The sequence below is a fragment of the Suillus plorans genome, assembly GCF_016647745.1.
Source record: "Suillus plorans strain S12 chromosome Unknown HD556scaffold_66, whole genome shotgun sequence".
In the NCBI taxonomy this organism is placed as follows: domain Eukaryota; kingdom Fungi; phylum Basidiomycota; class Agaricomycetes; order Boletales; family Suillaceae; genus Suillus; species Suillus plorans.
The window spans coordinates 1-24,515 of record NW_024537450.1 but is presented as its reverse complement, the minus strand read 5'-3'; the positions used below and the strand labels follow the sequence as shown (position 1 = coordinate 24,515).

At 49.3% G+C, this 24,515-nt stretch overlaps 10 protein-coding genes across 10 annotated transcripts; 2 read left to right on the top strand and 8 right to left on the bottom strand.

Moving 5' to 3' along the window:
* Nucleotides 1-4,708: 4,708 nt before the first annotated feature.
* Nucleotides 4,709-6,646, bottom strand: HD556DRAFT_1447646 (uncharacterized protein; the record flags this gene model as incomplete). Its single annotated transcript, XM_041307315.1, has 7 exons — nt 4,709-4,980; nt 5,034-5,222; nt 5,271-5,505; nt 5,566-5,796; nt 5,844-6,170; nt 6,228-6,461; nt 6,512-6,646. 7 exons carry the CDS (start codon nt 6,644-6,646, stop codon nt 4,709-4,711), a joined length of 1,623 nt encoding a protein of 540 aa, XP_041155809.1.
* Nucleotides 6,647-7,569: 923 nt separating this feature from the next.
* HD556DRAFT_1496519 (uncharacterized protein) lies at nt 7,570-8,985 on the bottom strand (the record flags this gene model as incomplete). Its single annotated transcript, XM_041308889.1, has 7 exons — nt 7,570-7,774; nt 7,828-8,062; nt 8,113-8,147; nt 8,198-8,277; nt 8,352-8,390; nt 8,594-8,821; nt 8,872-8,985. The coding sequence occupies 7 exons, from the start codon at nt 8,983-8,985 to the stop codon at nt 7,639-7,641; spliced, it is 867 nt and encodes a 288-aa protein (XP_041155808.1). The 3' UTR covers nt 7,570-7,638.
* Nucleotides 8,986-9,568: 583 nt separating this feature from the next.
* On the bottom strand, nt 9,569-9,958 carry HD556DRAFT_1244889 (uncharacterized protein; the record flags this gene model as incomplete). Its single annotated transcript, XM_041298485.1, has 2 exons — nt 9,569-9,854; nt 9,912-9,958. Coding segments are annotated over 2 exons (333 nt in total), but the record flags the coding sequence as incomplete, so codon positions are not given.
* A 2,395-nt stretch (nt 9,959-12,353) lies between these two features.
* Nucleotides 12,354-13,728, top strand: HD556DRAFT_1447642 (uncharacterized protein; the record flags this gene model as incomplete). Its single annotated transcript, XM_041307314.1, has 7 exons — nt 12,354-12,360; nt 12,415-12,487; nt 12,536-12,637; nt 12,686-12,765; nt 12,815-12,904; nt 12,969-13,229; nt 13,277-13,728. The coding sequence occupies 7 exons, from the start codon at nt 12,354-12,356 to the stop codon at nt 13,726-13,728; spliced, it is 1,065 nt and encodes a 354-aa protein (XP_041155806.1).
* Nucleotides 13,729-14,286: 558 nt separating this feature from the next.
* HD556DRAFT_1222572 (uncharacterized protein) lies at nt 14,287-14,439 on the bottom strand (the record flags this gene model as incomplete). Its single annotated transcript, XM_041296834.1, has 1 exon — nt 14,287-14,439. A coding segment is annotated over one exon (153 nt), but the record flags the coding sequence as incomplete, so codon positions are not given.
* A 51-nt stretch (nt 14,440-14,490) lies between these two features.
* HD556DRAFT_1311875 (uncharacterized protein) lies at nt 14,491-15,602 on the bottom strand (the record flags this gene model as incomplete). Its single annotated transcript, XM_041300586.1, has 5 exons — nt 14,491-14,528; nt 14,585-15,199; nt 15,253-15,428; nt 15,461-15,491; nt 15,533-15,602. 5 exons carry the CDS (start codon nt 15,600-15,602, stop codon nt 14,491-14,493), a joined length of 930 nt encoding a protein of 309 aa, XP_041155804.1.
* A 1,124-nt stretch (nt 15,603-16,726) lies between these two features.
* HD556DRAFT_1447640 (uncharacterized protein) lies at nt 16,727-17,629 on the top strand (the record flags this gene model as incomplete). Its single annotated transcript, XM_041307313.1, has 4 exons — nt 16,727-16,943; nt 17,002-17,210; nt 17,266-17,436; nt 17,489-17,629. 4 exons carry the CDS (start codon nt 16,727-16,729, stop codon nt 17,627-17,629), a joined length of 738 nt encoding a protein of 245 aa, XP_041155803.1.
* A 1,776-nt stretch (nt 17,630-19,405) lies between these two features.
* On the bottom strand, nt 19,406-20,220 carry HD556DRAFT_1447639 (uncharacterized protein; the record flags this gene model as incomplete). The annotated part of the gene is made up of 3 exons (XM_041307312.1): nt 19,406-19,606; nt 19,654-19,950; nt 20,005-20,220. The coding sequence occupies 3 exons, from the start codon at nt 20,218-20,220 to the stop codon at nt 19,406-19,408; spliced, it is 714 nt and encodes a 237-aa protein (XP_041155802.1).
* Nucleotides 20,221-20,388: 168 nt separating this feature from the next.
* Nucleotides 20,389-23,977, bottom strand: HD556DRAFT_1402141 (uncharacterized protein). Its single transcript, XM_041303844.1, has 7 exons — nt 23,516-23,977; nt 23,281-23,459; nt 22,919-23,227; nt 22,686-22,865; nt 21,753-21,990; nt 21,612-21,702; nt 20,389-21,559 (listed from the first exon to the last, which is right to left on the bottom strand). Exons 1-7 carry the CDS (start codon nt 23,768-23,770, stop codon nt 20,607-20,609), a joined length of 2,205 nt encoding a protein of 734 aa, XP_041155801.1. The 5' UTR covers nt 23,771-23,977; the 3' UTR covers nt 20,389-20,606.
* On the bottom strand, nt 23,925-24,294 carry HD556DRAFT_1538583 (uncharacterized protein; the record flags this gene model as incomplete). Its single annotated transcript, XM_041309694.1, has 2 exons — nt 24,237-24,294; nt 23,925-24,176 (listed from the first exon to the last, which is right to left on the bottom strand). Coding segments are annotated over exons 1-2 (255 nt in total), but the record flags the coding sequence as incomplete, so codon positions are not given.
* Nucleotides 24,295-24,515: the final 221 nt, after the last annotated feature.

Here is a 24,515-nt window from a genome sequence, read left to right as displayed (position 1 = left end):
CGACCGGAAGAAGTGGGAAACGAATTCCGTACCGCGATCGGAAGTGACATGGGACGGAACTCCGTGCTTGGAAAACACATGGAGGAGGAATAACCGGGCGAGGTCCGGAGAGGTGATGGTGTCATAGGTCGGAATGAATATGGATTGCTTGGATAGTCGATCTATGACTACCAGGATGGCTGTGAAGCCGGAGGAATCAGGGAGTTGTTCAATGAAGTCCATGGATATAGAATTCCACGCCTTCTCGGGAATGGGAAGTTGCTTCAATAATCCGTATGGTTTGTGTCGCGGAACTTTAGCTCGGGCGCAGGTCGTGCAGGACTTAACATAGTCCTTCACATATGCGCGGATTCCGGGCCAGGTATATTCCCGACGGATAACTTCCAGGGTCCGGTTCTGACCGAAATGTCCGGATAGCGGGTGGTCGTGCGTATTCCGGAGCACTCGGAGACGGAGGTCATTGGATTCTGGAACGTATATACGGTTGTCGCAACGGAGGAAACCACTCTCCTCCACTGTCCATCTCGGGTCCGACGGATCCGGAAGATGACAGGAAGCGATAGGGTCATTAGGGAGGGCGGACAGAATGTCCTTATGAAGCTGCTCGACATCCATCAGTACAGCTGTCCGGAGCACCGGAATTGCTAGGTGTGATGCCCGGAGGGACGAAGCGAGCTGTTCTGTGGTAAATATCGGCCGGAGGTTGTGTGGATTAACTTGAGCGTAGTCCTTATCCCCCTCTTTGGGGTAGACGTCCCAACGTCTAGTTAGGCAGTCGGGCTTAGCTCCGAGTTTTCCGGGTCGGAAACGGATAATCAGGTTGAACTGGTGAAGGTATTCCGACCAGCGGGCCTGGCGGCGGGTGAGGAGTTTTGTGGTAGCGAAGTACTCAAGGTTCTTGTGATCCGTGACGACGTCTATCGGCTCGGCAGAGCCTTCAAGGTAGTGTCGCCAGGACCGGAAAGCTTCGTAGATAGCTAGAAGTTCCTTATCATGGGTGTCATAGTTGAGTTCCGGAGCCGAAAGGGTCCGGGAGTAAAAAGCAACCGGGCGGAGCTCCTGGTCCGGACATACTATAGAAAGTATTCCGGCGATAGCATAGTCGGAAGCGTCCGTCTCAACGACGATAGGAACATCCGGCATCCAGTGCGTAAGCACCGGAGCGGTAGTGAAGGCTTTCTTGAGAGTTTCAAAAGATTTCCGGCAATCCTCGGAGAAATTCCAGGGAGCATCCTTGCGAGTGAGCCGCGTAAGCGGAACTACAATATCCGAGTAGTTAAAGATGAAGCGACGATAGAAATTGGCGAATCCGAGGAACGATTGAATATCCTTGACTTTCCGAGGTTCCGGCCAGTCGCAGATAGTCTGGACTTTGTCGGAGGACATTGTAAGTCCGGCCGGAGATAGGAGGTAACCGAGGTATTCTACAGAGTCGGAATGGAATTCGCACTTCTCCGGTTTAGCATATAGCCGATGCTTCCGGAGGCGTCGGAGGACTTCAAGGACGTGTTTTTTATGAGATGCAAGGTCTGCGGAATAGATGAGGATGTCGTCGAGGTACACAATAACACAAATGTCAAGCATATCGGCAAAGATGGTATTGACAAAGCGCTGGAAAGCCGCCGGAGCATTGGTGAGACCCTCCGGCATAACCAACCATTCATACGAGCCGTAGCGCGTCCGGAAAGCAGTTTTCCACTCGTCTCCTTCCGCCATCCGGACTAGATGGTATGCGGACCGGAGGTCGATCTTAGTGTAAACTTTAGCGCGGCTCGGAGAATCGAGAAGGTCGGAAATGAGGGGAAGCGGGTAGCGGTCTTTCTTTGTGATTTTATTGAGTCCTCGGAAATCTACACAGAGGCGTAGGGAGCCGTCCTTCTTTTTGACGAATAGGACAGGGGCTCCGTGCGGAGAGGATGAGGAACGAAGAAGTCCGGTCGCAATATTCTCATCAAGGAATTTGCGAAGAGCTACAAGCTCAACCGGAGAAAGGGAATAGATGGTGCCAAGGGGCGGAGCCGCTCCTTCTTCCAATTCGATCTTTAGATCATATGGACGATGGGGAGGGAGCTGTCCGGCTTTGCCCTTATCAAAGACATCCGCATACTCGTGATATTCCGAAGGAATTCCGGATAGGTTCGGAGGTTCGGAGGAGAGTGTAGCGGAGCGGAGATTGACACCGGACGGACGAACAAAAATACTGAACTGAACCGATCCCTCTAATTTACAGGCCCGGCAAAAGGCAACTGCATTGATTAGGGAAATATTAGGACCGGCATTATCAGCGGAGGGAATCGGCGAGGTTGAGGAAGGGATTTCCGCCGGAGCCGGCGGAAAAGAGGTCGGAGGGGTCGGAGGCACTCCATGAGGAATCGGACGGAAATCGATGCTGCCCTTTACCCAGTCAATCAACGGATTGTGTCGGGTGAGCCAGCTATATCCTAGAACGATGGAACAGGATGAGTCCAGCGGAGTAACATAAAATGTTTCGGAGGTAACCACGCCGGTCGGAAACCGGATCGGTAAATCTACTGCCTCAGTAATAGTGGCATTAGAAGTACCATCAAACAGATGGAGCGGAAGCGGAGGAATTGCATAGGTTGGAATGTTATTTTCTCGGATTAATCTGGTTTCTATAAAACAATGAGACGATCCACAATCTACAAGAGCCGGAAACGGAGAGATATCGGGAAAAGTAGAAATTGAAACGGATGGTACTAGAGAGTTCGGATCGGAAAAGGAAATAGCGTTGAGACGTAGCTCCATTGCGCGGGTTGAGTCAACGCAACCCTCGTCCCGCGCGGAGTCAGGAGGGTTGCGGACTAATTTTTTGTCTCTTCCGAGACCTCCGGTTTGGCTTCCGGAGTCACCGTGCTAGCACGACCTTTGGCCGCACGGGAAGTGGACTTTAGGCAGTCCCGGGCAGTGTGACCGGGTCCGCCGCAGAAGAGGCAGAGCTTCTTCTCCATGCGCCTCTGGCGTTCCTCGGAGGTGAGTTTGCCGTCTTTTCCGAGCTTGGACGTCAAGTCCGGAAGTTTGGCGGAGGAGGAAGCCGAAGCGTTTCCGGATTTTCCGCCGGAGTACTCTTTCCGGTCGGAAGTGGAAGCTGACTGCTTAGCAGGAGGCGCGGATGCGGAGGGTTTGGTTTCGCGGGAGACTTCTCCCTTGCGTTCCCAGTATCGAGCGTCGATAGTCTGGGCGAGAGTTTTGTATTGGGACAGAGTGGTGGGTTTTCCTTGACGACTGATTTCGTCTTTGATGCGAGCCGGAAGTCCGTTGTAGAACTGACGGCGCAAAGCTCCGTCGCCCCAACCTCGGACTTGGGAAGCTAGCCGCTGGAACTCTACAACATACTTGTTGATGCGCTGTCCATCGCGCATATAGAGCTGTTCCAGCTGCATTTCCGCATCTCCGACCGGGTCGTGAGGTCCGAAGTTAGTTTGGAGTTCTAACATGAACTCGGAGTAGTCATCCATCCAATCCGGACGATCCGCTAGATCATCCGAAAGGAGGTCCGGCTCAAACCATTCAAGGGCCATGCCCTTGAGGTATGATTGCGCGAAGTTGACCTTAGTTCGGCCGGTACGGAAAGATTTCGGCTTAGCTTGGAAGTTAAGCTCACATTGGACAAAGAACGCCCGGAGTTTCCGGGGCTCAGTGCCATCGAAGGTATCCGGTTCTCGGACTTTGACTTTAGGATCACCGGATCCGGAGGATTGGCGGTTGTTACGCGCCAGGTTATTGATGGCTTGGGATAGCCGGAGGAAGACCAAGTCTTGTGGACCTAGACCTTCGTTTTCATCGTCAGTCGGGTCTTCCGGAGGTTCATCATCCGGATCTCCGCCACCTCCTCCTGGCGGGTTACCGCCTAGGGCAAGTTCATCGTCGGAATCATTGTGCGGAAGATTTCCGGCGGGTGTGGGGGTGGGGGTAGACGGATGTGGGCGATTCATGAGTTGTGAGATACTGGAGGCAGCACCTTGCGCACTAGCGCGGCGCTGTGAGAAACTGAGGAAGGCATCGACTATGGGAGTAGAGTCGCGTCGGGCGGTTACAACACCCGCTGCATTAAGAGCGGTCTGCGCCCGTGTAGGTGCCATGAAGTCAGATGTAAGTATACTCGGTAAGGTGTGAGTTCGAATATACTGTTAAGAACGTGCTCAAAGGGTCGGATCCGAAGGGCTTGGCTTCAGCTCGTGCGCTGCGCCCCTTACCCGAGTACGTGCCCCTAACTTCCGAGGGTGGTTGAACGATGTCCGAAGTTTACCGGACGATGTCCGGAGGGCGTCGGGTGATGTCCGGAGTCCGATGTCCGATGCGCGGGAATTCCGGCGGACGTTCGGAAACAAGAGATAAGACTAATCCGGACGAAGTCCGAACTAGAAAGGAAACAGCGGAGGACTACCAGAGGTAGAGGCGGAGGTGACAAGTCTATAGGAGTCGATCCTAAGACGAGCGGAGGTCGACGAGAGAGAAACTCGAGTCGGACGGAGGAGAGAATGAGCAGAGTCTAATATGATATTCGAACTGAGGAAACTACAGAGATTGTACAGGGGTTTATATACTACTGAGGACATAACGGAGAATAGTAAGTGCAGTGCGAAGCTATGTAAAGCTATGAAGAAAACATATGGTACGACTATCACTAGTCTATCGGAACTTAGTAAAATGAAGACGGAGATGAATGAGGAACGGAAAATAAAGTGTACTAACTGATAAGGGAAATACCAAAGGGATAAGGCGCGGAAGTTAGACGCGAGTCGGATCCGGACGATACATAGAAGTCGGCCGGATCCGGAAATCCGGAAATGATGAGTGTGATAGGTCCGGGTCCGGAACGCGGGATATGACAGTATCCAAGGTGATCGTTGAACTGGTCGTTTGCCTCGGGGAGTTTGAGAGGTGTGTAGTAGACCACCTTGTCTGATCCAGGGTCTTCGGAGTCAGTGAAGATGTGGAGAGAGAAGGATATCGTCAGTGCTTATGACATCATCTTAAGTAGGTTTGAACGCAAGAAGGAAAATCAAACTGACACTTCTCAACCAACATTCCCTCAGGGTCAAGTTTCTTCTCCTCGCCAACGTATCTATACTGGCAGGTGTATATGACGCTCTCATCTTCCACTCCTTCGCACGGCTGCTTAACAACGTTTAATACGACGAGGTTGGACCAGCCTCGATAGAAGTCGCTGAGGCAGTTGGCTGCAGATTGAAGGAGCGAATCTGCATTACAAGTGAAAGTCATGATGCCAGACCAAGGAAAAAACATACTATTCTGCTCTAATTTACGAATTTTTCCACAAAGTTGTTTCAGTTGGCTCTTCATGTGGGAGAGTTCTTCTTGTAGTGCACACCGCCCCCCATCATGATCCATGGTAGCAGGCAACGGCAGTTCCTCAGGATGACGTTCGTCGGAAGTTAAATCAATGATGTGGGCGTGGGTTGGGAACAGCTTTGGGAGGGTGTTTATAGACTTTCTGGGATTGGAATACTGGTAGGATGCTGTCTGGGTGTCATGCTGTGAGCACTAAGGGGGAGAAGACGATTCAAGCTGAGTGCATCCTACCAAGTCCTCTGCCTCATTGGCTGTGGGGCATTTGTTTGATGCGGACGCCTTCCAGGTCTCCGCAGACTGTACGCCTACGTTCGTGTTTGTCCAAGAATTCTTTCCTGCTCTACATTCCTCCACTGAGCCTTGACAGTCCCTTGTTGGAGTGGGGGTCCTTGTGAGGTCAATGACAGTAGGGTACTTGCCTGGCGGCGTCAACTGTACCAGAGCAGAATCTGAGGGAATATCCTGTGAAAAGATCAGCCACAGGTAGTATCATTAAACGTGTCACTTACAGGTATGGAACTTTCGCTGCCTCCCAACGATATTGAATACTCAACGTACTCGTCACCCAACAAGCTGTAAACATAATTTTCTGCTCTAACATCCTCCAGTGGATCTACGTCTGTAGAACGTGTCTCTGAAGGTTTTACATCCTCGGACAAGGTGCGTCGTACAGCTTGAACGACGCCTGCTTCAATATTGCTGCTAGCATCAGCTCGGGCCTTCTTCCTGGGTGGACCATCGTCCTTTGATATCTTCAGCGCCCCCATGGGCAACTCTGCGTCATCCCGTTTGCGTTTAGTGCCTGCCAGCTTTGCTGAAGAAAAAACAATCTGGACCTATGCAAATATTGCAGCCGTCAGTGTATTGTTCATCAAACACCTCCTTGTGCTCACTACCCCACGCTGTCGGAGAGCCTCTATGAACCTGTTCGAGTCCTCGTGTTTGATTTCGAAATTTAGATAGAGGCTCTGGCCTCTCGGTACGTTCAGCGGCACTTTCCCCATATGTGGTGGATTTGTTAAATTGACGCGAACGATGGCTTTGTTGGGCGGTGGCCCATTTGAAGGGACCATTGTAATAGCGCGTATGCGGCTATAACTGATCGTCAAACTTTCGTAAACATTACCCTGGTTATAATAGTCAGTGAGGTTTGCGACAGAGCTGTAGCGATATTCACCTGCGCAATAACATCCACCAGGAACGATTCTCTATCCAGATGCAAGCGGTCGAATGCAGCTGGCTGAGAATATATTTTACCACACACATGGATCTCATCCAAGTCAAATGATTGAGGGCTACCTGTTAAGACCATGCACAAAGGGTAGGACTGATTCCAAGGGGCTTGGCTTCAGCTCGTGCGCTGCGCCCCTTACCCGAGTATGTGCCCTTAACTTCAGAATGAAGTCCGGAGAAAGTCCAGTGAAGTCCGAAGGACTTCCGGAGAAGCGTGGGAAACTTCGGAAGGACTTTCCGGACGAGTGCGAGAAACTTCCGGATGAGTGCGGGAAACTTCCGGAGGAACTTCCGGAAATTACGATGGAGTTTCGTCCTGACAGGGATATGTATAATGGCTACTCAGGACGAGTCCTGAGTAGAAGGAAACAGAGGAACGGCTGCAAGGACAAAGTCCGAAGCAGGATAGGTCCGGAGGACCGCGGGAAAGTTCCGGAGGAACTTCCGGAAACTCGGAGGAATGGAGGATTGGATGAGTGGATGAGCGGATGAGCGGAGGATCGGAGAAGCGGAGCTCCGGCCTAGGGAATTTCTCCCTAGGCCTGAGATGGATGATTACTAAGTCGGAGGAATAGAACTGTTACGAGGACTTAGTGTGAAGACTAGTGCAAGGACTAATATGTGTATGATATTCAGACTGAGGAAATACAGGAGTATCTACTGGGGTTTATATACTAGAGGCAAGTCTGTGCAGATCAGTAAGCAGAGGGGTAAGGCTATGTACGAGCATGTGGAAATGTATTAGAAAATAAGACGGATCATAGGAAATGAACTTGGAGATGAAATGAGGTACGGAAAATGAGGAAGTCTAACTCAAGAAGGAACATACAAAGGGATAAGGCACGGAAGATAGACGCGGGTCGGATCCGGATGTCCGGAGATGAATGCGTGATAGGTCTGGGTCCGGAACGCAAGGAAGATAGACGTGGGTCGGGTCCGGATGTTCGGAAGTCCGGAGACAGGTGATTACCATAAGGGGATGGGCGCTGATTTAAGGTTTGGGTTCGGACATGACAGATAGGTCGGATCCGGAGATCCGGAGATGTGGATATCAGATCTGGCGTCCGGATATCAGATGCAGGAGTACAGGGATCCGGACGGATAGAGGATTGGGTCTGGAGACATGGACAGGAGGTCCGGAGGTCCGGAGGTCCGGATGAGGCGTGGGAACGTCGTCAGATGTTGGTCCGGAATGCGGGATATGACACTACCGCAGGAAGTGGATCAGTCTGGCTTGCCTCACCAAACGAGGATACTCACAATGTGATATCACTTCGAGCCAGAGCGTCCATGACCTTCATGGAAGTATCTTCCCAGCATGATCCCTCAATAGACTGGAGGATGCTATCAACTAACGTGAAACTGCAACTAAAATGCTTCATGGAGCCAAAAAGCTCTTTGATGAACGTCGTCCGTTTCTCTTTCCCTTCCTCCGTTTTATTTGATGGCATCAGCAACCCCACGAGATCCAGCAGGGCGTCAATTACAAGGTAATCTGAGGAGAGTTAGACAGGGTTTCTACAATGAGGCCTTGTGTTGACCTACCCTTGGACTGCGAGATTGCCATGCCAATGAACGACCTAATAACCAGGTTGAGATCACAATTGGATACAGAGTGAAATAGGTTTACCATCCAAGAACTGCATGGTCGCGCAGCCTCCGTTGGTTGCCCGGATGCTTGGCAAGTGTATCACGTAGCAGGGAAAATGCCTACAAACAAAGCATATGACGGGTGAGTGATGCTCAGTATATGCTTCCTATCTAACCACCATCAAAGCACTCACAATCACCTGCGTTTGTTGCAGAAGTGCCGAGGATGAATCCTGGTAAAAAAATGTGTGCATATAGTTGCATAAAACGCTGATGCAACAGCTTCCTTTGTAGCATCTGCTCCATTGCGTGTTAGATACTAAAGCGCCAAGAAGGAACACCCGGATGAAATCATACCGTCACATTGCTTATCAAGAAAATCCTAGATTTTGACCTGGTTGAGCTTTGGTCAGCGTCCTGAGAAGGGAGATCATACCAAGACACCCGATAAGAGGGCAGCTGCAGTTTCATTCCATGAAACAATTAACTGAGTAGGTTGTGATTTCACTAGCGGAGTAGTCCTTAAGTTGTCAATGATCTTGCACATAATCGCAGAAGAAAGCTGGAGCGCAGGCCTGGGGACGGCAGCATACAGGGGAAGCGGCGATTGACGAAGGATTTCACAAAGCTTGGATGTCGATTGCAAGGAAGGAGAGGAAGATTTCTGAGATAAAACTGAGTGTCTTCTACATAACTACCAATCTGATCCCTCACCAAAAGAACGAGGTATAGAGCAAAGTTGTGGAAAGCGTCATTGACGCCTCCGTTGACGTTGCTGCGTTCGATGTCAGCTTTAAGCGCCCGTATAGCCCTATCGATCTCCTCCATCCGCACACCGGGAGCAGCTCAGTGAAGTTTAGGAGGGGAAAGATAATGAGCCAGTGGGGCAGTTGTCCACTAAAAGGGGCTTTCTTCCTCTGCACTCCAAGACAACGAGTATAAGTAAGCTATGGAAGAGTAAATTGAACTCAGCGGAGTGATTGTTTTCTTGGTGCTTTCTTTCTTGGCTCAAAATGTGTAGACGTGCCCGAATCCTGATGGTTTATTTTGTAGTATGCTCAATCTTGACTCAATCTGCAAATACACTGCGTCCGTCAGAGTCGACTCCTTACAGCCCCCTCATCAGGAAAAACCTCCTGGCCAAAATTTCGATAATCTTTGATAAAGTCCAAGAATTATGTCTAATTAGCAGCTTTAGGAGAATTAGGAAAATTATGTAGTTTAGAAGGACTTTCTTACCCCCTCATAAATTTTGCATAATTATCAAGAATTAGCTGATACTAGACACAATTGTGGTGAATTGCAGAAGCCGTTATTACAAATGTTGGTTCACAGATCACACATCCCAGGCAATGTTACAAGAACAAAAGCATCTGATATTTGATTACATAGAATATACACACAAAAGTAATTACTGTATAGCTACAATCGACCACAAATACGTCGACTGTGTGGACAGACGAGTCCATGCTGCTGCACTGTGAAGACGAAGAAGTACCTGCGCTTGTCGCACCAGAACCCGTTCTGAAACTGTCTCCTCCATAACGGAAGGAGTGCCAGGCGTGTTAGATGTGCTTGGGGGCTCGGTGAGGGAGGAGCGCTGCGCATGAGCGTCGTGTCGAGAGCGCTTCCGAATGATATCGGATTTCATACTAATGGGACGAGCAGAGCCTTGAAGCTTATAGTAGAGGCCGCATCTGTATGTATATAAGAGATTGGTACGAATATAGAAGGAACAACAAATGAGAACTTACGCGTTGCAAATGGTCTTGCCTTCATCATCCTTCCTCCACAAAGGAGTTGCAACCAGGACTCACCACCTCCACGACTCGGACCGGTGTCGCAGAAGAAGAAGAATGCGGTGGCGCTGCAGCCGAGGACAGCGTGGACAATGCAGAAGCCAAAGATGACGCACCACCCGTGTCGTCCTTCTCCATGACTAGCATGCATGGAGTTTGGACGCGGATGTTTATGTTACCAAAGAGAAGAGAAACGAGACGTCCGCTCAGCAAAGTCCATACGACGTATATAGATGAAATAATACTCACTAATTTACAACAGAGACCGCAAGCGTGATGAGTTACGACATGAGTGACTACCCACTATAAGGGTACGGGTATGGGTATGGGTGTCCAGGAATCAGTGTGGCGGTTGCTCGAACGACGAACCACGCACTCACCCGCTGCGAACGGCAAACAATGACTTGGATCAGTGTGGCTCTTGCTCGAACAAGGACCGACACACTCACAATCCAACGACGAGCACGGAAGGACGACTATGAACTACCTAGTTTGTAGTTACAAATGTTAAATAGAACTTTAAAAAAAATCTAAGACATACCTATCAGCTTGATGGTTGAGGCTGACGACGTTGAACGTTGAGGAATGAGGGATCGACGTCGGAAGTTCAAAAAGCTTTCAAACCAAAGTCATGCGAGCCAAACAAATGGTTGAATATCAACCAAACAGTCACGTGAGCGAAACAAATATGTGCAAATGATGAACTTCAACAAAATTTTACTCAGTCGTTCGCCACTTGTCCCAGGTGCACATGTTCTTTTTTCTCGTTTATAACTATCTTTAACCTTGCAGCGTGCTACTACGACACCACTCGCGCCCTACACTACATCCTACCCTCCATCTCGTGCTTCCTGTCTCGGCCCTCCTTCCACTCTTCTGGCGCTCTCCAGTGTCCTCCGCACACGTTTGAGCCACGTCAGCATTCGCTGATGTGCGCTGGGCGTGTGCGCTAAACACTGGTGGCTGCTGGGATCAGGTGGGGCGTCCCATGGTTCTGGATGATTGTAACGATTTTTGGTTTAATTCGTATTTAGATAGATTCACTATGTCAGAGCCTTTGCACACATGCATAGCTACTATATAACTTAACATAAGTCGCCTAAGGCCGCATGCGTGGCAAAGCCCGCTACCTAGCCGGGCCAAATTATTATTAGTCACCCTTGATCGTAGCTTCTCTTCTCAAAACACGTCCGTCAAATACTGAATGCGAAAAAGGCGATGTTCGATCAAAGGGATCTCAGATTTCCGAGAACCTAACTGAATCTGTAGACCAACTGTATCCAACCACCTATCCCACCTGAAAAGGTGGCTGTCCCATCCGATGAACCCAATTCCAACTTCCCCGAAAGGCAAAGCTACCAAGGCAGGAGGCAAGAGCTCAAAAATGTGCCCGAGCCCTACTAAGAATGGACGGTACACTTTTTTCTCTCTCAGACTTTGCTTTACTAATGCGTTGCGGAAATTGATGCGCTCTTCATTGGCTCAAGCAAATTAAAATCGGTGGGACAACAGAGGGATTTTGTACTTATTATGGGCGTCTGACGCTGAAGCAACGAAAGACAAGTCATATAAGCTCTTGTTGTATTAATTGATTCACACTGATTGATAGAAATATGACGAGGAAGCAGCTGCACTCGTAAGTCCTTGATTCTCTCTCGATGGACCTTCTAAACCATCGTCTACTAGGTCGCCTCCGATACATGGACCAAATCTGTCTCCGAAGGACATCTCTATTAGATTCACCACGATCCGACCCTGCACTATCCAACGTATGCATTTCCTACAATGTTTTCGAGCCGCTGTCTGCACGCGTGATGTTTTCAAGCCGCTATATGGGTTTTCGAGCTTTTTTGTACCATTTTTGTACCCCGTTGCTACAGTGCCTAATATTATTCTAGTATATTTGCGCACACTTTCAACCATCTGGCAAGGGGAGCGAGTATATGCGTTCAAATGCGCAAATATGTTTTACATTGAAAAGCACCTACGTGTATGAGGAAACCCGGCCCCACATATATTGAAATGTGCGGATTCGCTCACTACGTGTCATAGCGAGCTCTCATATGTTTTTCCACTGAGCTGCTGACAAAATCACATATCGTCACACTACGACTCCTCCCGTTTTGAGTTTGCAAAGGTTCACCAGCGCCGCTCAAGGCAAGACGCTGCCTGCGCGCATGACCGTGCTTCTTGAGGTGATTTTTGATAGTTTGACCTGTCAAAAGAATATGAGATGAGCAAACGGTGCTGTGAAGGAAATGTTAACTTTGCTGCATGTACTACTAGCCGTTAGTGCAGCAAGCCATTTCAAATTAAAACCAACCAGTCACCTTTCTTTCTCTTTCACTCAACCACCGGCTCAAGCTCGTCCCATACCCTAAAACGTGTGCAGATGCCATGGAAGGTGAGATCTTGTCAACAACCCCTCCCGATGTGCCCTAAGTATACTACCCTTAAGAACTGCTCCTGCCCCCCATTCCTATCTTTTCACCACCGCCAGGCAGATTAAAGCACCTCAATAGCCAGTACCTGTAAGATTAAAGATATGTATTCATGCATCTGTACTGATCCTCTGGCAGCAGACGACGAGGTGCAGCAGGAGAGTCGCACACCAGCCCCTCCCGGGCCCTCCAGTCACCCCCCAATCCCATACTGCCTGTGCCTTCTCCTCCGAGGCTGGGGTAAGTGAGACTAGCAGGGTATGTGTGAAGCAGTTAAACTAACCCTAGGGCTGGGTATAGCAATTGTTCTCCAAAGGGACCTGCTACTCAGCAGGGTGGCACGAGCGGCAGTGAACTAACTACTGAAAGTGAGTGTTGCACCATCTGTCTACCAAGTGCCTTCTAACAGGCGATAAGACATTACTACTTCACATAACAGCGATGCAGAAAGTGCTGAAATAGGGAGAAATAATGCCAGTAGCCATTCGGAGGGGTTCTCATTTGAAGGTCAGAGACTGCTGGTCCTAGTGTCTCATTCCAACCCTCCTGCTCATAACTTGAGTACAAGCAGCAGCACAGCCAAATAGCAGAACGATTCTAGCTGGCAGTGCTATTGCATCTCCTACAGGAGCGGGTGAATACTACTCACAGGGTGACTATCCAGACCCAGACTGGCAGAGTGCAGACATAAGGTTGGATCGTAGCTACCAGGCAAATGATATCCCAAGCTCTTCACCACCTGCATCTGTAACTAGCGGGGCCCTGCCTCATAACCATGGGATTGGGGGGGCATCATCACAAGCTACGCAGGAGCTGGAGAAATTGCATCAGGGTGAGCGCTTTCAACAGGCCTGCGTTCTGCCATAACACTGCTCCCAGCCATGGACAAGATCAAATCAGAATTTGACGAGCGTCTGAGAGTCACTAGGCATCCCACTGAGGAAAATATGATCGGCCAGGGAAATAAAATCATGACTCCAGCTGCACTCTCTAACATCCCCCAGCTCTATCACATAATTTTCCAGTATGTTGACCAGGGTGCCAACCTCCGATACCCCAAAATCAGCAGTGTAAAAGAGGAGGAGAGGACAGCAGGGCGTATTAGGAAAGGTATACTGGCCACACAGATTCGCCATCAATTTCTTTTGGAGCTGAGAAGCTCTGTGATGGAGCATAGCACTTTTGTTGCCCCTGATGCTCGGCATTGGATCCAGACAGCCTCACAGCGTGCTCGTTCGACTTACAGCCGCTATAAACTGGGGAAAACGACGCATAGCCGCCGCCACAACGGCAAAGGAAGGGGTGCTGGCTTCAGTGGAAGTAGTAAATAATTCGTGTCTTGTCCTTATTTTTTTAATCCCCTTTTAACATCCTGTACCAGCTGGACCCTACTATCGCAGAATTGGGCTGGAGATGTTTTTAATAGATATTTTTGACAAGGTTAAATCCAAGTGGGATGGTCAGCGAGTCTTGAGCAGAGCTCTATCATTGGGACAGCAAAGCAATGGGACATGGAGAACCGAAGACAACTGTCACACCAATCAAAACAGGACACAGATGCATGTGCGCAGTCATCTAATCATTAGACATGACCGTATTTGCAATTGGTACGATTTAAATCCGAAGTTCCAGCCCAGGGGAAACCGGTCAAAATCTAGGAGAAAATAGGCGAGCTTATGTTACTCTTGAATTCGAGAACACACATTCGAACGGCTGCCTGCATGCTCGTAGAATATGGGAACATCAAACTTAGGGACCCTAACAATACTTTGTACCATCGCCACATCTCTTCCTGTCTTGGTCTATGAGTGATATTGTCGGACACCAATTAGCGATTGAGGTCCAGCTTGTAACGATGGCATTAATGCTGAATATGACATGAACGACTCTAGATCATGACGATACAGATGTTTGACTTCGCCTCGTTGGCCCTTTTTGCTGAGAAGATCAAGCGCCATGAATGGTATTGTCCCCGTGCGCTCGTTGACCTGAGGACCCAGCGCAGTCACCAATGAGGATAGATCGTAATTGTTTAAGACACCCATCAAGACGGTTCCGTTCCGGTACCACATCATGTTACCAGGGCTGACATCTCAGTGGTAGACTCCTGCTTGCCAGAGAGCATAATGGCCTACAAAGCACATCATTTCAGCCAATGGAGAGAGGCAGATACAATGAGCCACGTACACATGATGCATTGCCGCCACGTGTCGAAGAACTCTGTGCCTTTAAGCTCCGTAATGGGCTTGAGCTTGCGGAATACAAGGATGTAGAGCACACGACTACCCTTCGCTGGTTCTGAAATACCAAGCGCTTCTCTGATTTTGGATGTAAGATCCTTGAATTTGTGGTGCCATAGTAGGTGAGGAATGTGGCCCTTCACGGCATCTTGCTCTTCTGCAATCTCGTAGACCTTCTTTAAAATGTCTGGCTCGCTAGTGCGTTGCTCCTCCGCCCAAAAGACTTTAGCCACCATGCCATCTTTTGCAATCTCTGGGTTGTCCTTGGAGAGCTTTGCGCTAGTGACAGGAAACACATTAGTGGCGCGTCCCTTGAGTCCGTAGTGCGCCACTCTGTCTTTGTGACTCGTATGACACTCGAGATCTACGCCATCAATCATGAGTTTGTGAGAATCATTCTTCTCATCGTACTTAAAGTCCGTGCTTCGACCCCAATGGACAAGGCTGAATCGTTGGAACACATATAACAACACCATGAATCGTGGGAGGTCTTGGATGAAGTTGATACCGGAGCACTGAATAGTCCCCTGTCGATCATAATGCCAGACCCAGACCATCTCATCTATAAAGACGATGATAAGAGCATAACCGATGTGAAGAGACCAAATAACACACCGACAACGACAAGATTGACAAGATGTTTGACAGCAACATTGGCAGCAAACATTTTGGCAGCATATAGCCCTGTTTGAACAGTCACATCTAGCTTGGATTCCGGGTCGGGTTCCGTGTTGTCGCCAGTCTTGACACGCTTGCTGACGGATTCCAAAGTTTTGGCAACCTTGCGCTTGCTGGAGTCGTTGGATGAATTTTGAGAGCTTACAGCAAGACGAGGCGAACGTCGTACAGCTGAGCTGGTTTAGTTTAACATCTGGGTCGTAAATGCACCACTTACGTCGTTCAGCATCGGGTACTGGCAGAGTTGCTGGGGTCTGGGCAGAGTCTGCCGCTGCAATCGCAGACATGTCGGTCTCAGGAGGTTCCACGCGCCGATATTCTGGATGGGTAGGCTTATAAGGCACATATTACAGTGACCTATCTCCGTATAATACGAGGGAACGGACATGCATAATATCCCGTATGATACGGGCCAGCGGACCATGGGCCCATAATAAAAATATCCTCGACTATGACGGATGGGCCGGGAGGCAAATTATTCCCGATGGAGACGGGTGGGCCCATGCAGGGTATATATAGAGTAGATGAGTGGGCCGATGTACATGAATATTAGGTAGACGGGTGGGCCGAGGTAGTTGGATATTATGCAGATGGGTGTATTAAGGTAGATGTGTATGAGATAGATGGGTAGGTACTTGTTATCACATTCACGGGTGGGCCCAGACACATATTAAATTAGACGGGTGGGCCCAGACGCATATTAATTAGACGGGTGGGCCGAGGGTGTTGTATGGGATGTTGTATTAGACGGGTGGGCCGAGGGTGGTATAAAATATAGATGGGTGGGCCCATGTGTATCATAATTGTAGACATGATGGAGCTGAGGTAGTTGTACATCAACCAAATCAGAGGAGGTAATAAATCAAAGTTACCAAGTTCCCGGAGCAGCAGGTGATCTCCTGACATGGCCTTTGATGGTGCACAGGTTGTCTTGCAGAATGTGGAATCCGGGGTGCGAAGCTTGTGTTGCCCTACGAGAAGCCAAGTTCCGACCACCAAAATGTGAGTCAACCGTACTCAGAGGAGGTAATAAATCAAAGTTACCGAGTTCCCGGAGCAGCAGGTGATCTCCTGACATGGCCTTTGATGGTGCACAGGTTGTCTTGCAGAATTTGGAATCCGGGGTGCGAGGCTTGTGTTTCCCTACAAGAAGCCAAGTTCCGACCACCCAAATTTGGGTCAACCGTACCGACTTCCGAGTTCCGGGACCCGGGAGTCGACAAATGAATATCTGATGACCAGCACACTTCCAATCAGGTAGTATTTCATTGAGCAATGGATAATAATACATCTTTGACAGCCAAAATTATCTCAGGCTCCCTTATCTGATCCTCTCTATCTCCACCCCCTTTAACACCAAAGTCCGGACATTCAGCATTCAGTGTCTGATTTCCCAAGATTAACATCCAGCATGAACGGTTCTTCCCCTTCCACTCCTGATAGTATAAACATCTGGCGCACTTGGGCCCTGACTGTGACTTATGAAGCAGGGGAATATACCGAACAGAAATTCAAGGCAGAGAAGACTGGAGGAGGCCCAGTCATACCTTCCCCCAACCTAGACACTGATCTGGTGATGGTGTGCGATCGCTTGGCTGATGTACTCATAAAGGCATATAAAAATCCCAGTGGGTCTTCCTGCAGATTCGGAAAATTCATTTTATCATTCAAATTCCTGCATGACAGTTCAGATGCAGGTGGATATTGCAAGATATAGCAAATTGATCTCCCCGAAGGACACCGGGCATAATGAACAGAGAGAGGCTAGGTTGCTTGAGAGGTGTCCTCCTGGCCATGAAGGCAAAAGGTTGGTCGACGAACCTGCCACAATTCTCGATGCATCCGGTGCCATCATCGCATGGTACCTCCCAGACGCCCTGACCGACACCACCCAGGTGTGTAATATGCATTGTTACTCAATGGATATTGAATATCAAATGGAACCTACAGAAGGAAATCAGGGAAGCCACCAATTTGCTCGCTCCAAGCCTCGAAAAAAGTGTAAGGGCTGATGGCAATTGGCGAACTAATCAAAAGTGGTTCAACCGGGGCTCGGAAGATGTTGGGGCAACTCCCGGATGCATCAATTTATCTCCGGCATGGTTTCAACAGGGACACGAGGTAGGATCTGATGAGACGGTGATTCCGGCAGTCATACTCACCAATCCCAAAGAATGTGTCCGATCCGGAGGTATCTGCATCATTGAAGGGACCTTCCTGCGAGAATATCCTCAAAGCCATTTCAAGGCCAGCAGCCATCGCGTCCGCGGCACTCAGAGTCATGCATCCTGAGCAGTACTGGGCAGGGTTGTGAACCTTGTCAAACCTAGGACATATAGCAGTAAGCAAGGATCTGCCACAGATGCCGGAGGCCCTGCAGTACTGGGCATCGGTGTTTAACACCCTCTCCATCATTTCCAATCGGGAAACCCCAAATCATCGAGACCATTTGTCCATTGCTGAATGCTTCGACATTCTCACCACCATGGGGAACTATTCTAATGCTCGGATGACAATGCCAAGCCTTCAGCTGGAGTTCAAGTACAATTCCGGCTGTATGATTGCGTTTTCCGGAAGGATTGTGAGACATGGAGTTTATGATGTGGAAGGGGATCGGATTGCTTGGGCATGGTATATGAGGGATTCTGTTCACATTTACGCTGGTGTTCCATCATGTGGATGGGCTAGTGTGGATGGTCCATACAGTGTGTGAAAGATCAAACAAAGAGCATGCATTGTGACCTATATACATTCCAACAAATGAATACCATGTACCAATAGTTATCTGGACCTCAATACTCAATTTTGAGCATTTGCGAAGTGATATATGGGACTGAATAATTTGGATGCGAGCCTCAGTATTCGATAATTGGAACTTGGGACTTGACATATGGGAGTCCCGAGTGCCAGGGTACTGAGTCCCGAGACCCGGACCTCAGCACTTGATATTTGAGACTGGGGGAAGATGTATCAATATGCTCAAATTAACATTTGTTATTGCCGTACACATTTGACAAAACCCTGAACCCCGACATTGTGAACTCGGGACTCGACACTGTTCTGAATACCGAGTCCCGGAAGCCCAGGTCCCGAGTCCCGAATTTCGGAGTTCGGGGTTCGGCAACCCGGAGCTCGGCAACTGTGTTGGGTGTCAGGGTATGCGGAGCATTGGAGATAGCATGTGTCAGTATTTTGCATTTCATGGTTCATGTTTGGCTGACACATGCGATCTCCAATGTTCCGGATACCCTGACACCCAACACAGTTGCCGAGCTCCGGGTTGCCGAACCCCGAACTCCGAAATTCGGGACTCGGGACCTGGGTTTCAGGACTCGGGACTCGGAGCTCGTGACCTGGGACTCGACAGTGTTCTGAATACCGAGTCCCTGACGCCCGATTCTATAATCACGAAAGATTCCATAATCACGAAAGATGAACCATGAAACGCAGAATACTGACACATGCTATCTCCAATGCTCCGGATACCCTGACACCCAACACAGTTGCCGAGCTCCGGGTCACCGAGTCCCGAAGCCCGAGTCCCGAGTCCCGAATTTCGGAGTTCGGGGTTCGGTGACCCGGAGCTCGGCAACTGTGTTGGGTGTCAGGGTATCCGGAGCATTGGAGATAGCATGTGTCAGTATTCTGCGTTTCATGGTTCATCTTTCGTGATTATGGAATCTTTCGTGATTATAGAATCGGGCGTCAGGGACTCGGTATTCAGAACACTGTCGAGTCCCAGGTCACGAGCTCCGAGTCCCGAGTCCCGAAACCCGAGTCCCGAGTCCCGAATTTCGGAGTTCGGGGTTCGGTGACCCGGAGCTCGGCAACTGTGTTGGGTGTCAGGGTATCCGGAGCATTGGAGATCGCATGTGTCAGCCAAACATGAACCATGAAACGCAAAATACTGACACATGCTATCTCCAATGCTCCGGATACCCTGACACCCAACACAGTTGCCGAGCTCCGGGTCGCCGAACCCCGAACTCCGAAATTCGGGACTCGGGACCTGGGCTTCTGGGACTCGGGTGCAAGATTTTTGAATGCATAGAATATTTTACATCTTGTATACAATGAACACTGAATGGGACTACACTCCTTTGCCTTTCCTCAATTTCTCTAACATGTCAGTGTACATCTTCACCTCTGCCATCTTGGCTTTGATGCCCTCATCTTGCTCCTCCATCAATGCTTCCATGCGTTCTTTAATCCACCTCAGTCCCATAAGTGGTGGAGTCGAAGTGTTTCTCAACTTCTCTGGAAGAACCAAAGCATCATCCTCAACATTAAGCTAGAACAGATGAGTCATCAATCAAGGCAATTCAGCTAACATCTTACCGCCCAATACTGGTAGTGAGAGACGCAGGAAGCCATTATTTCATCCCACTGCCATGGTTGATCCGGGATTGTGGTGTTTCCCATCCACCATGGACATGTATATGCAAACACAATCCGGGACGGATGTCCTGCAATTGCCTCATCATCAAATGAAAGGAGGTGGAATGAAAAGACGTCGTCCGGAACCGTGTTCCAGGTTAGCATGGGATACAACTTAAGGATATAAGCGACAGGGACCGGAAGAACCGACACGATATTCTGTGAAGCTGAGTACTGCAGGAGTGGTGTGACAAAAGTCTGCTCAAATTTTTAGCATTGACCAACAAAGTCATCAGGGCAGTGGTAACATACATTCATCTCCCATTGCAGCCCAGCTTTAAAATACTTTATCCGGTCAGAAGATAGACCATTGTTGGCAGCTTCCGTCTGATATTGAGAGATGCATGCACGGACCCGCGATCCAGCCATTGCCAATGTGCAGGAAATAGTTCCAAGGCTCAGCTTCAGGGGTCGGTAATGGCTTCCGGCATTCAGAGTGCCAGAAGTGGATGCAGGAGTTGCAGGCATGGCTAATACAGGACTATGGCGCTGGCAATGCAAGTGAAAGATGGTGAAGATGTGAAGATAAGAATCACTGATGGATGGATACGAAATTCAAACTCCGACATGGGCTGACCCGGACAATTCCCGGGCCTCAATTATGTATGTGGAAAAAGGGACTTCATGAGAAAACAATGTTCATTCATCTCCAGCCTCTATCAACACGTTTTGTAGGTCTTGAAAAGCTGCCTGCGCATCCTGTGCGAGCAATGAATACATTCGCGATTGCCTTCCGGCATAGCATCCGTGACCCGGAAGGCGTTTCTCCAATGATTCCTGCATGTGGTCGCCCCATTGGGTTGCTTTCCACAAAAAGAACTTACATGTCCAATCCATCTCCAATTTGACCAATATCATTTCTTCCCTCCATCGATCTCGTAGTGCCTTTGCCCGCAGCCAATGGACTCGGTAAACTTGGCATGGGTCCAGTCAGGTAACCGTGGGATATGACATGCAAGCAGGAACTCACATTCCTCATTCCACGATTGATCAGGACCCCCGAGGTCGACTTCAACAGACCAAAACCAAGCCAAAGATTCATTTCGTTGACCTCGGGCATTTGGGTCGCCCACTGCAGTGCTGATTTTGAGTTGCTCGCGAAGCAGGGGTTTGTATTTCTGAAGCTGGTCTTGCCCCGGCTCAAGTTTCATCATTTGCTTCCTGGTCTTTGTATATATGCTGGCATGGAGGGAGACTGCCTGCTGCACCGACGTCACCTGGGACCAAGCTCGAGTTTTCAGGGCCTGGGATTTGGCCTGCCGAACGGTTGTTCGGAACAGGATGGCCTTGTTGCAAAGGTAAATGCGGAGATTGTGAAGGGCATCATTGGCCTGCCCTTCACGAAGAGACATCTCCAGGGGAATCAGATCCTCTGCCATGCATCGTCTGCATCTATCAACACCCAGGTTTGATGGCAACGGGATTACAGTGAGCTCGGGAGAGTTTGTCCATGTATGAGATGTCTCTGTGAAATCCGCCGGGTCATCATCGAGATCATCTAGAATGTCTACGTTCAAGTCCTCAGGTTCATCATCTGCATCAAATCCCTCCCCGAGATGTGTTAGAGCAGACCGAGCAAATCCATCTATCTGGCCTTGGAGCCGATCGCGTTGACGGGCAATGTCTAATCTCTGTGTCTCAGTGGATCTTCTTCCGATCCTTCGGACCTCGATGAGCAATGCAATCTGAGCCTCTTCAATTGCTAACCCTGTTGATATCCACGTCGCCACAGATCTGCGAGAGGGTGCTGCATTGCGGGCGTTACCCTCCTCTAATAATCTAAGCTCGATCTCCTTTTTGCTTGGTGCTGAGTGCAATATTAATTCCGACCTCGATGGAGACAATGGAACTCAACGTACCCTTTTTTATATTGATCTCATATTCATCCATCGCCGCAGGATCATTCAATCTGCTTGACTGAGCTATCCTCTCCCTGGCTAACCATTCTGTCTTCAAATGTGAGGGTGCTGCTTCATCGAGTCTGTCGAATGCCTTTCCACTTTCCGAGATGCCATTCCTCGCCAGCTTGTATTTCCGCATAGAGTCCTTTTCATGCGAATCATCTTGCAGAAATTGGAGTCATTCATCTGATAATCAAGGCATTCCTTTCGGTGGGGAGATGACATTCCCCGAGCAGCAGGGGAAATCAGATTGAGCCGTGCCCATAGCGTCTCCATGATCTCTCCATCGATCCGACCAATGCCTTCAATAAAGTTAGAAGCATATCGGACATAGCAGCTGTCCTGATGGCCATGAATGTGCCACAACTGTTACGGACTAGGATAGTTCGAGCTCTCCCTAGGCGGATTGCCTAATCTGATAGCGGGCTCGCTATTGGAGAGACGGGGATCTTCTCTCGAATGAGAGGTTCGGGGGTTCCACTTAAGGTAGCGTCGGCTTTCCTTAAGGTGCGGCTTAGACTGAGTGATTGGGATGATCACACAGAGGAAGTTCTGATGAAAACCTAGTAGAATCAAGTAGGGAATATACATGATTCTGTCTGCTCTATATACTGTCGTCCGTGTGCACAGACCAATACTACGTTCGGTAGGTAGCTGTAAGTGTGTCTATACAAGGGCATCTTATCTGATGCCATGTGGTCGATTATCTATACATGAGGCTTACCATGCCTCTCTTATCTGTCCTCAAGGCGTAGCATGCCTTTGAGTCTAACTGCGCATGCTGAGGCATGCGGCTTGTCTTCTGACCATGAGGCAGAGCTTCCTCATGATCCGGGTCGAGGATCATCAAGGTCCGTCCAGATGTTGCCTAGGCTGGTCTAGGTCATCTAACGGCATCCAGGCCATTCTAGGCATCTCTACGAGTCTCCGTTGAGTCGGTAAGTCTTCCAAGACGGTGCATATGGTGGGATAGGGGCTAAGGTCATGATGACCTCCGTAGGAGGGGTTCTCGGTTACATGTTATTGTAACACAACCCAATTCCGGGAATGATGGTTAGTTGTGGTGCCATGTCTAGAAATCGACTTCGATCCACCCGAACCCGAAAGTGTTTGTTGTATTGACAATTAATATCATAGAAGGTGACAGCCCTGGTGATGCCTTCCATGTTGTGCCGGGAAGCCTCGCAAAGGGCGTAGTCCATGTTCATTTGTCTGCAAGTGACCCATGGTTAACTCGTGAATGAGGAATGGTGGATGTGGCTTGCCTTTCGCCTTTCTGAAAATCCACCATGGAGTGAGGGACAAAGCAACCGTGTCTGGCACAGGCAACTCCCCCGATACCGGTGGACTCCAGCTTGTGCCGAGCAGCATTAGCTTGATTTACTGCCCGGTGGTTGTTGCAGCTTGATTTTTCCACCATGTCAGCAGCCTCTGCCAGATGCATTTTATACCTGTCCTTTCCTACCATGAATCCAAGCCCATCGGAAAGCCAAACTTCATCGAATGGCTTAATGGGATGCAGATGTTCGGCTTTGAAATTTCCATCCATCACAAATGACCGGGTGTATTTCCAGCTTGGATCGCTAGTATTATTATGGAGGCCACATTGGTTGAGAATAGGACTCACTCATCAAGCAATTCATCCTCTGACAACAGCACATTAATCCCTGGCTGAGGACACGCCGGGCAAAATAATGCGAGTTCTCCTGTGCTCGGGTTATCAGAACGATGGCCAAAGCCATGCCATTTCATTGTCTTCAACTGCCTCCACTGTCGAGCGACCCTCATGAGCTCTCTGTATCGGTCCTTGCAATGTGCTTTGTCAATATGATGTCCAGTAGATGAAGAGGGTAAGGCATTACCGGAACAAGGTGTGGAAACATGCTGGAGGTCATTCGCCGGAGCTTGCTGTAATAGTTCATCGCCGAGGTGCCGCATTCAAGGCTGTCCAGTAGAAAATCATTGAGCACTCTGAAGGTGAACACAGTCTTTGGCCTGTTGAAAGATGCAGGGAAAAATCTGTGTCGAAACATTTGAATGTCCGGACTCATGGCATTCGGACATTCACAACATCGAATCTCCAGGCGATGAACTCCGGACTTGTCTACAATGACCATGGTGTTTTCCTTTGGCTGGAACTCGGGTCCGGACACAAATGGCAGATCTTCAGGCTCGAGCAGGTCTTCAGGTTCATCTTCTTCAAACAAATTCACCGATCAGTGACCTCCGGACATTGTTTGCCATCATGGCCAAGTGTATAATGAGTCCCACATGAGCGAGACAACTCCGCTCAAAGAATCGCCCATTCCATTGACTGATCCAGTGGAAAGGATTGCTACGATGTTGACTCCTGCAACAGCCCGTGCAATAGAGTGGCTCGCCAAGACAATCTTGACATTTGTACACCCCATCCTGTTCGCAGATGATGCATCTCCTGTCTTCTGGTGGAGCTTCTCGATCAAGGAGGTGATGTAGATATGATTCCTGCCTTGGCAGCCATTGCCTGAGGTAGTCATTTTGACTCTGTATTTTGAATGCTTAGCCATAGTTTAAATGACACTCCAACATTGTACATGAACTTGCCATGGTTTTTGGGAGTTGCAAAGGCTCAAAGGAGCCTTGGTCCTGCTCATAAGTATTGTCAGGAAAGTCTTCCCAAGGAGGTGGTGCCTCAACAGGCTGAATTGTTGGTGATTCTGGGGGAGAGTTAGGCATGGACCTGTAGGCATGTCGCCTCGTGCTTGCAAGTGGGACCTTGACCCAAGTCTTCCTACCTTTGCTGCCCTTGCTTCCACCCTGTGAGATTTTTGCACTGGGGTGCATCTACCTATCTTCATCTTGTTTACTAATGTTGCAAGCAAG

What these genes read in the sequence shown, in the direction of transcription:
- HD556DRAFT_1402141 (XM_041303844.1), bottom strand. Translation starts at nt 23,770, where the DNA reads ATGGTCATTGTAGACAAGTCCGGAGTTCATCGCCTGGAGATTCGATGT. An exon ending in GAGGATGAATTGCTTGATGA is followed by an intron (nt 23,228 to 23,280) that starts GTGAGTCCTATT and finishes TAGCGATCCAAG; the next exon opens with CTGGAAATACACCCGGTCAT. An exon ending in GAGGAATGGCATCTCGGAAA is followed by an intron (nt 21,703 to 21,752) that starts GTGGAAAGGCAT and finishes TCACATTTGAAG; the next exon opens with ACAGAATGGTTAGCCAGGGA.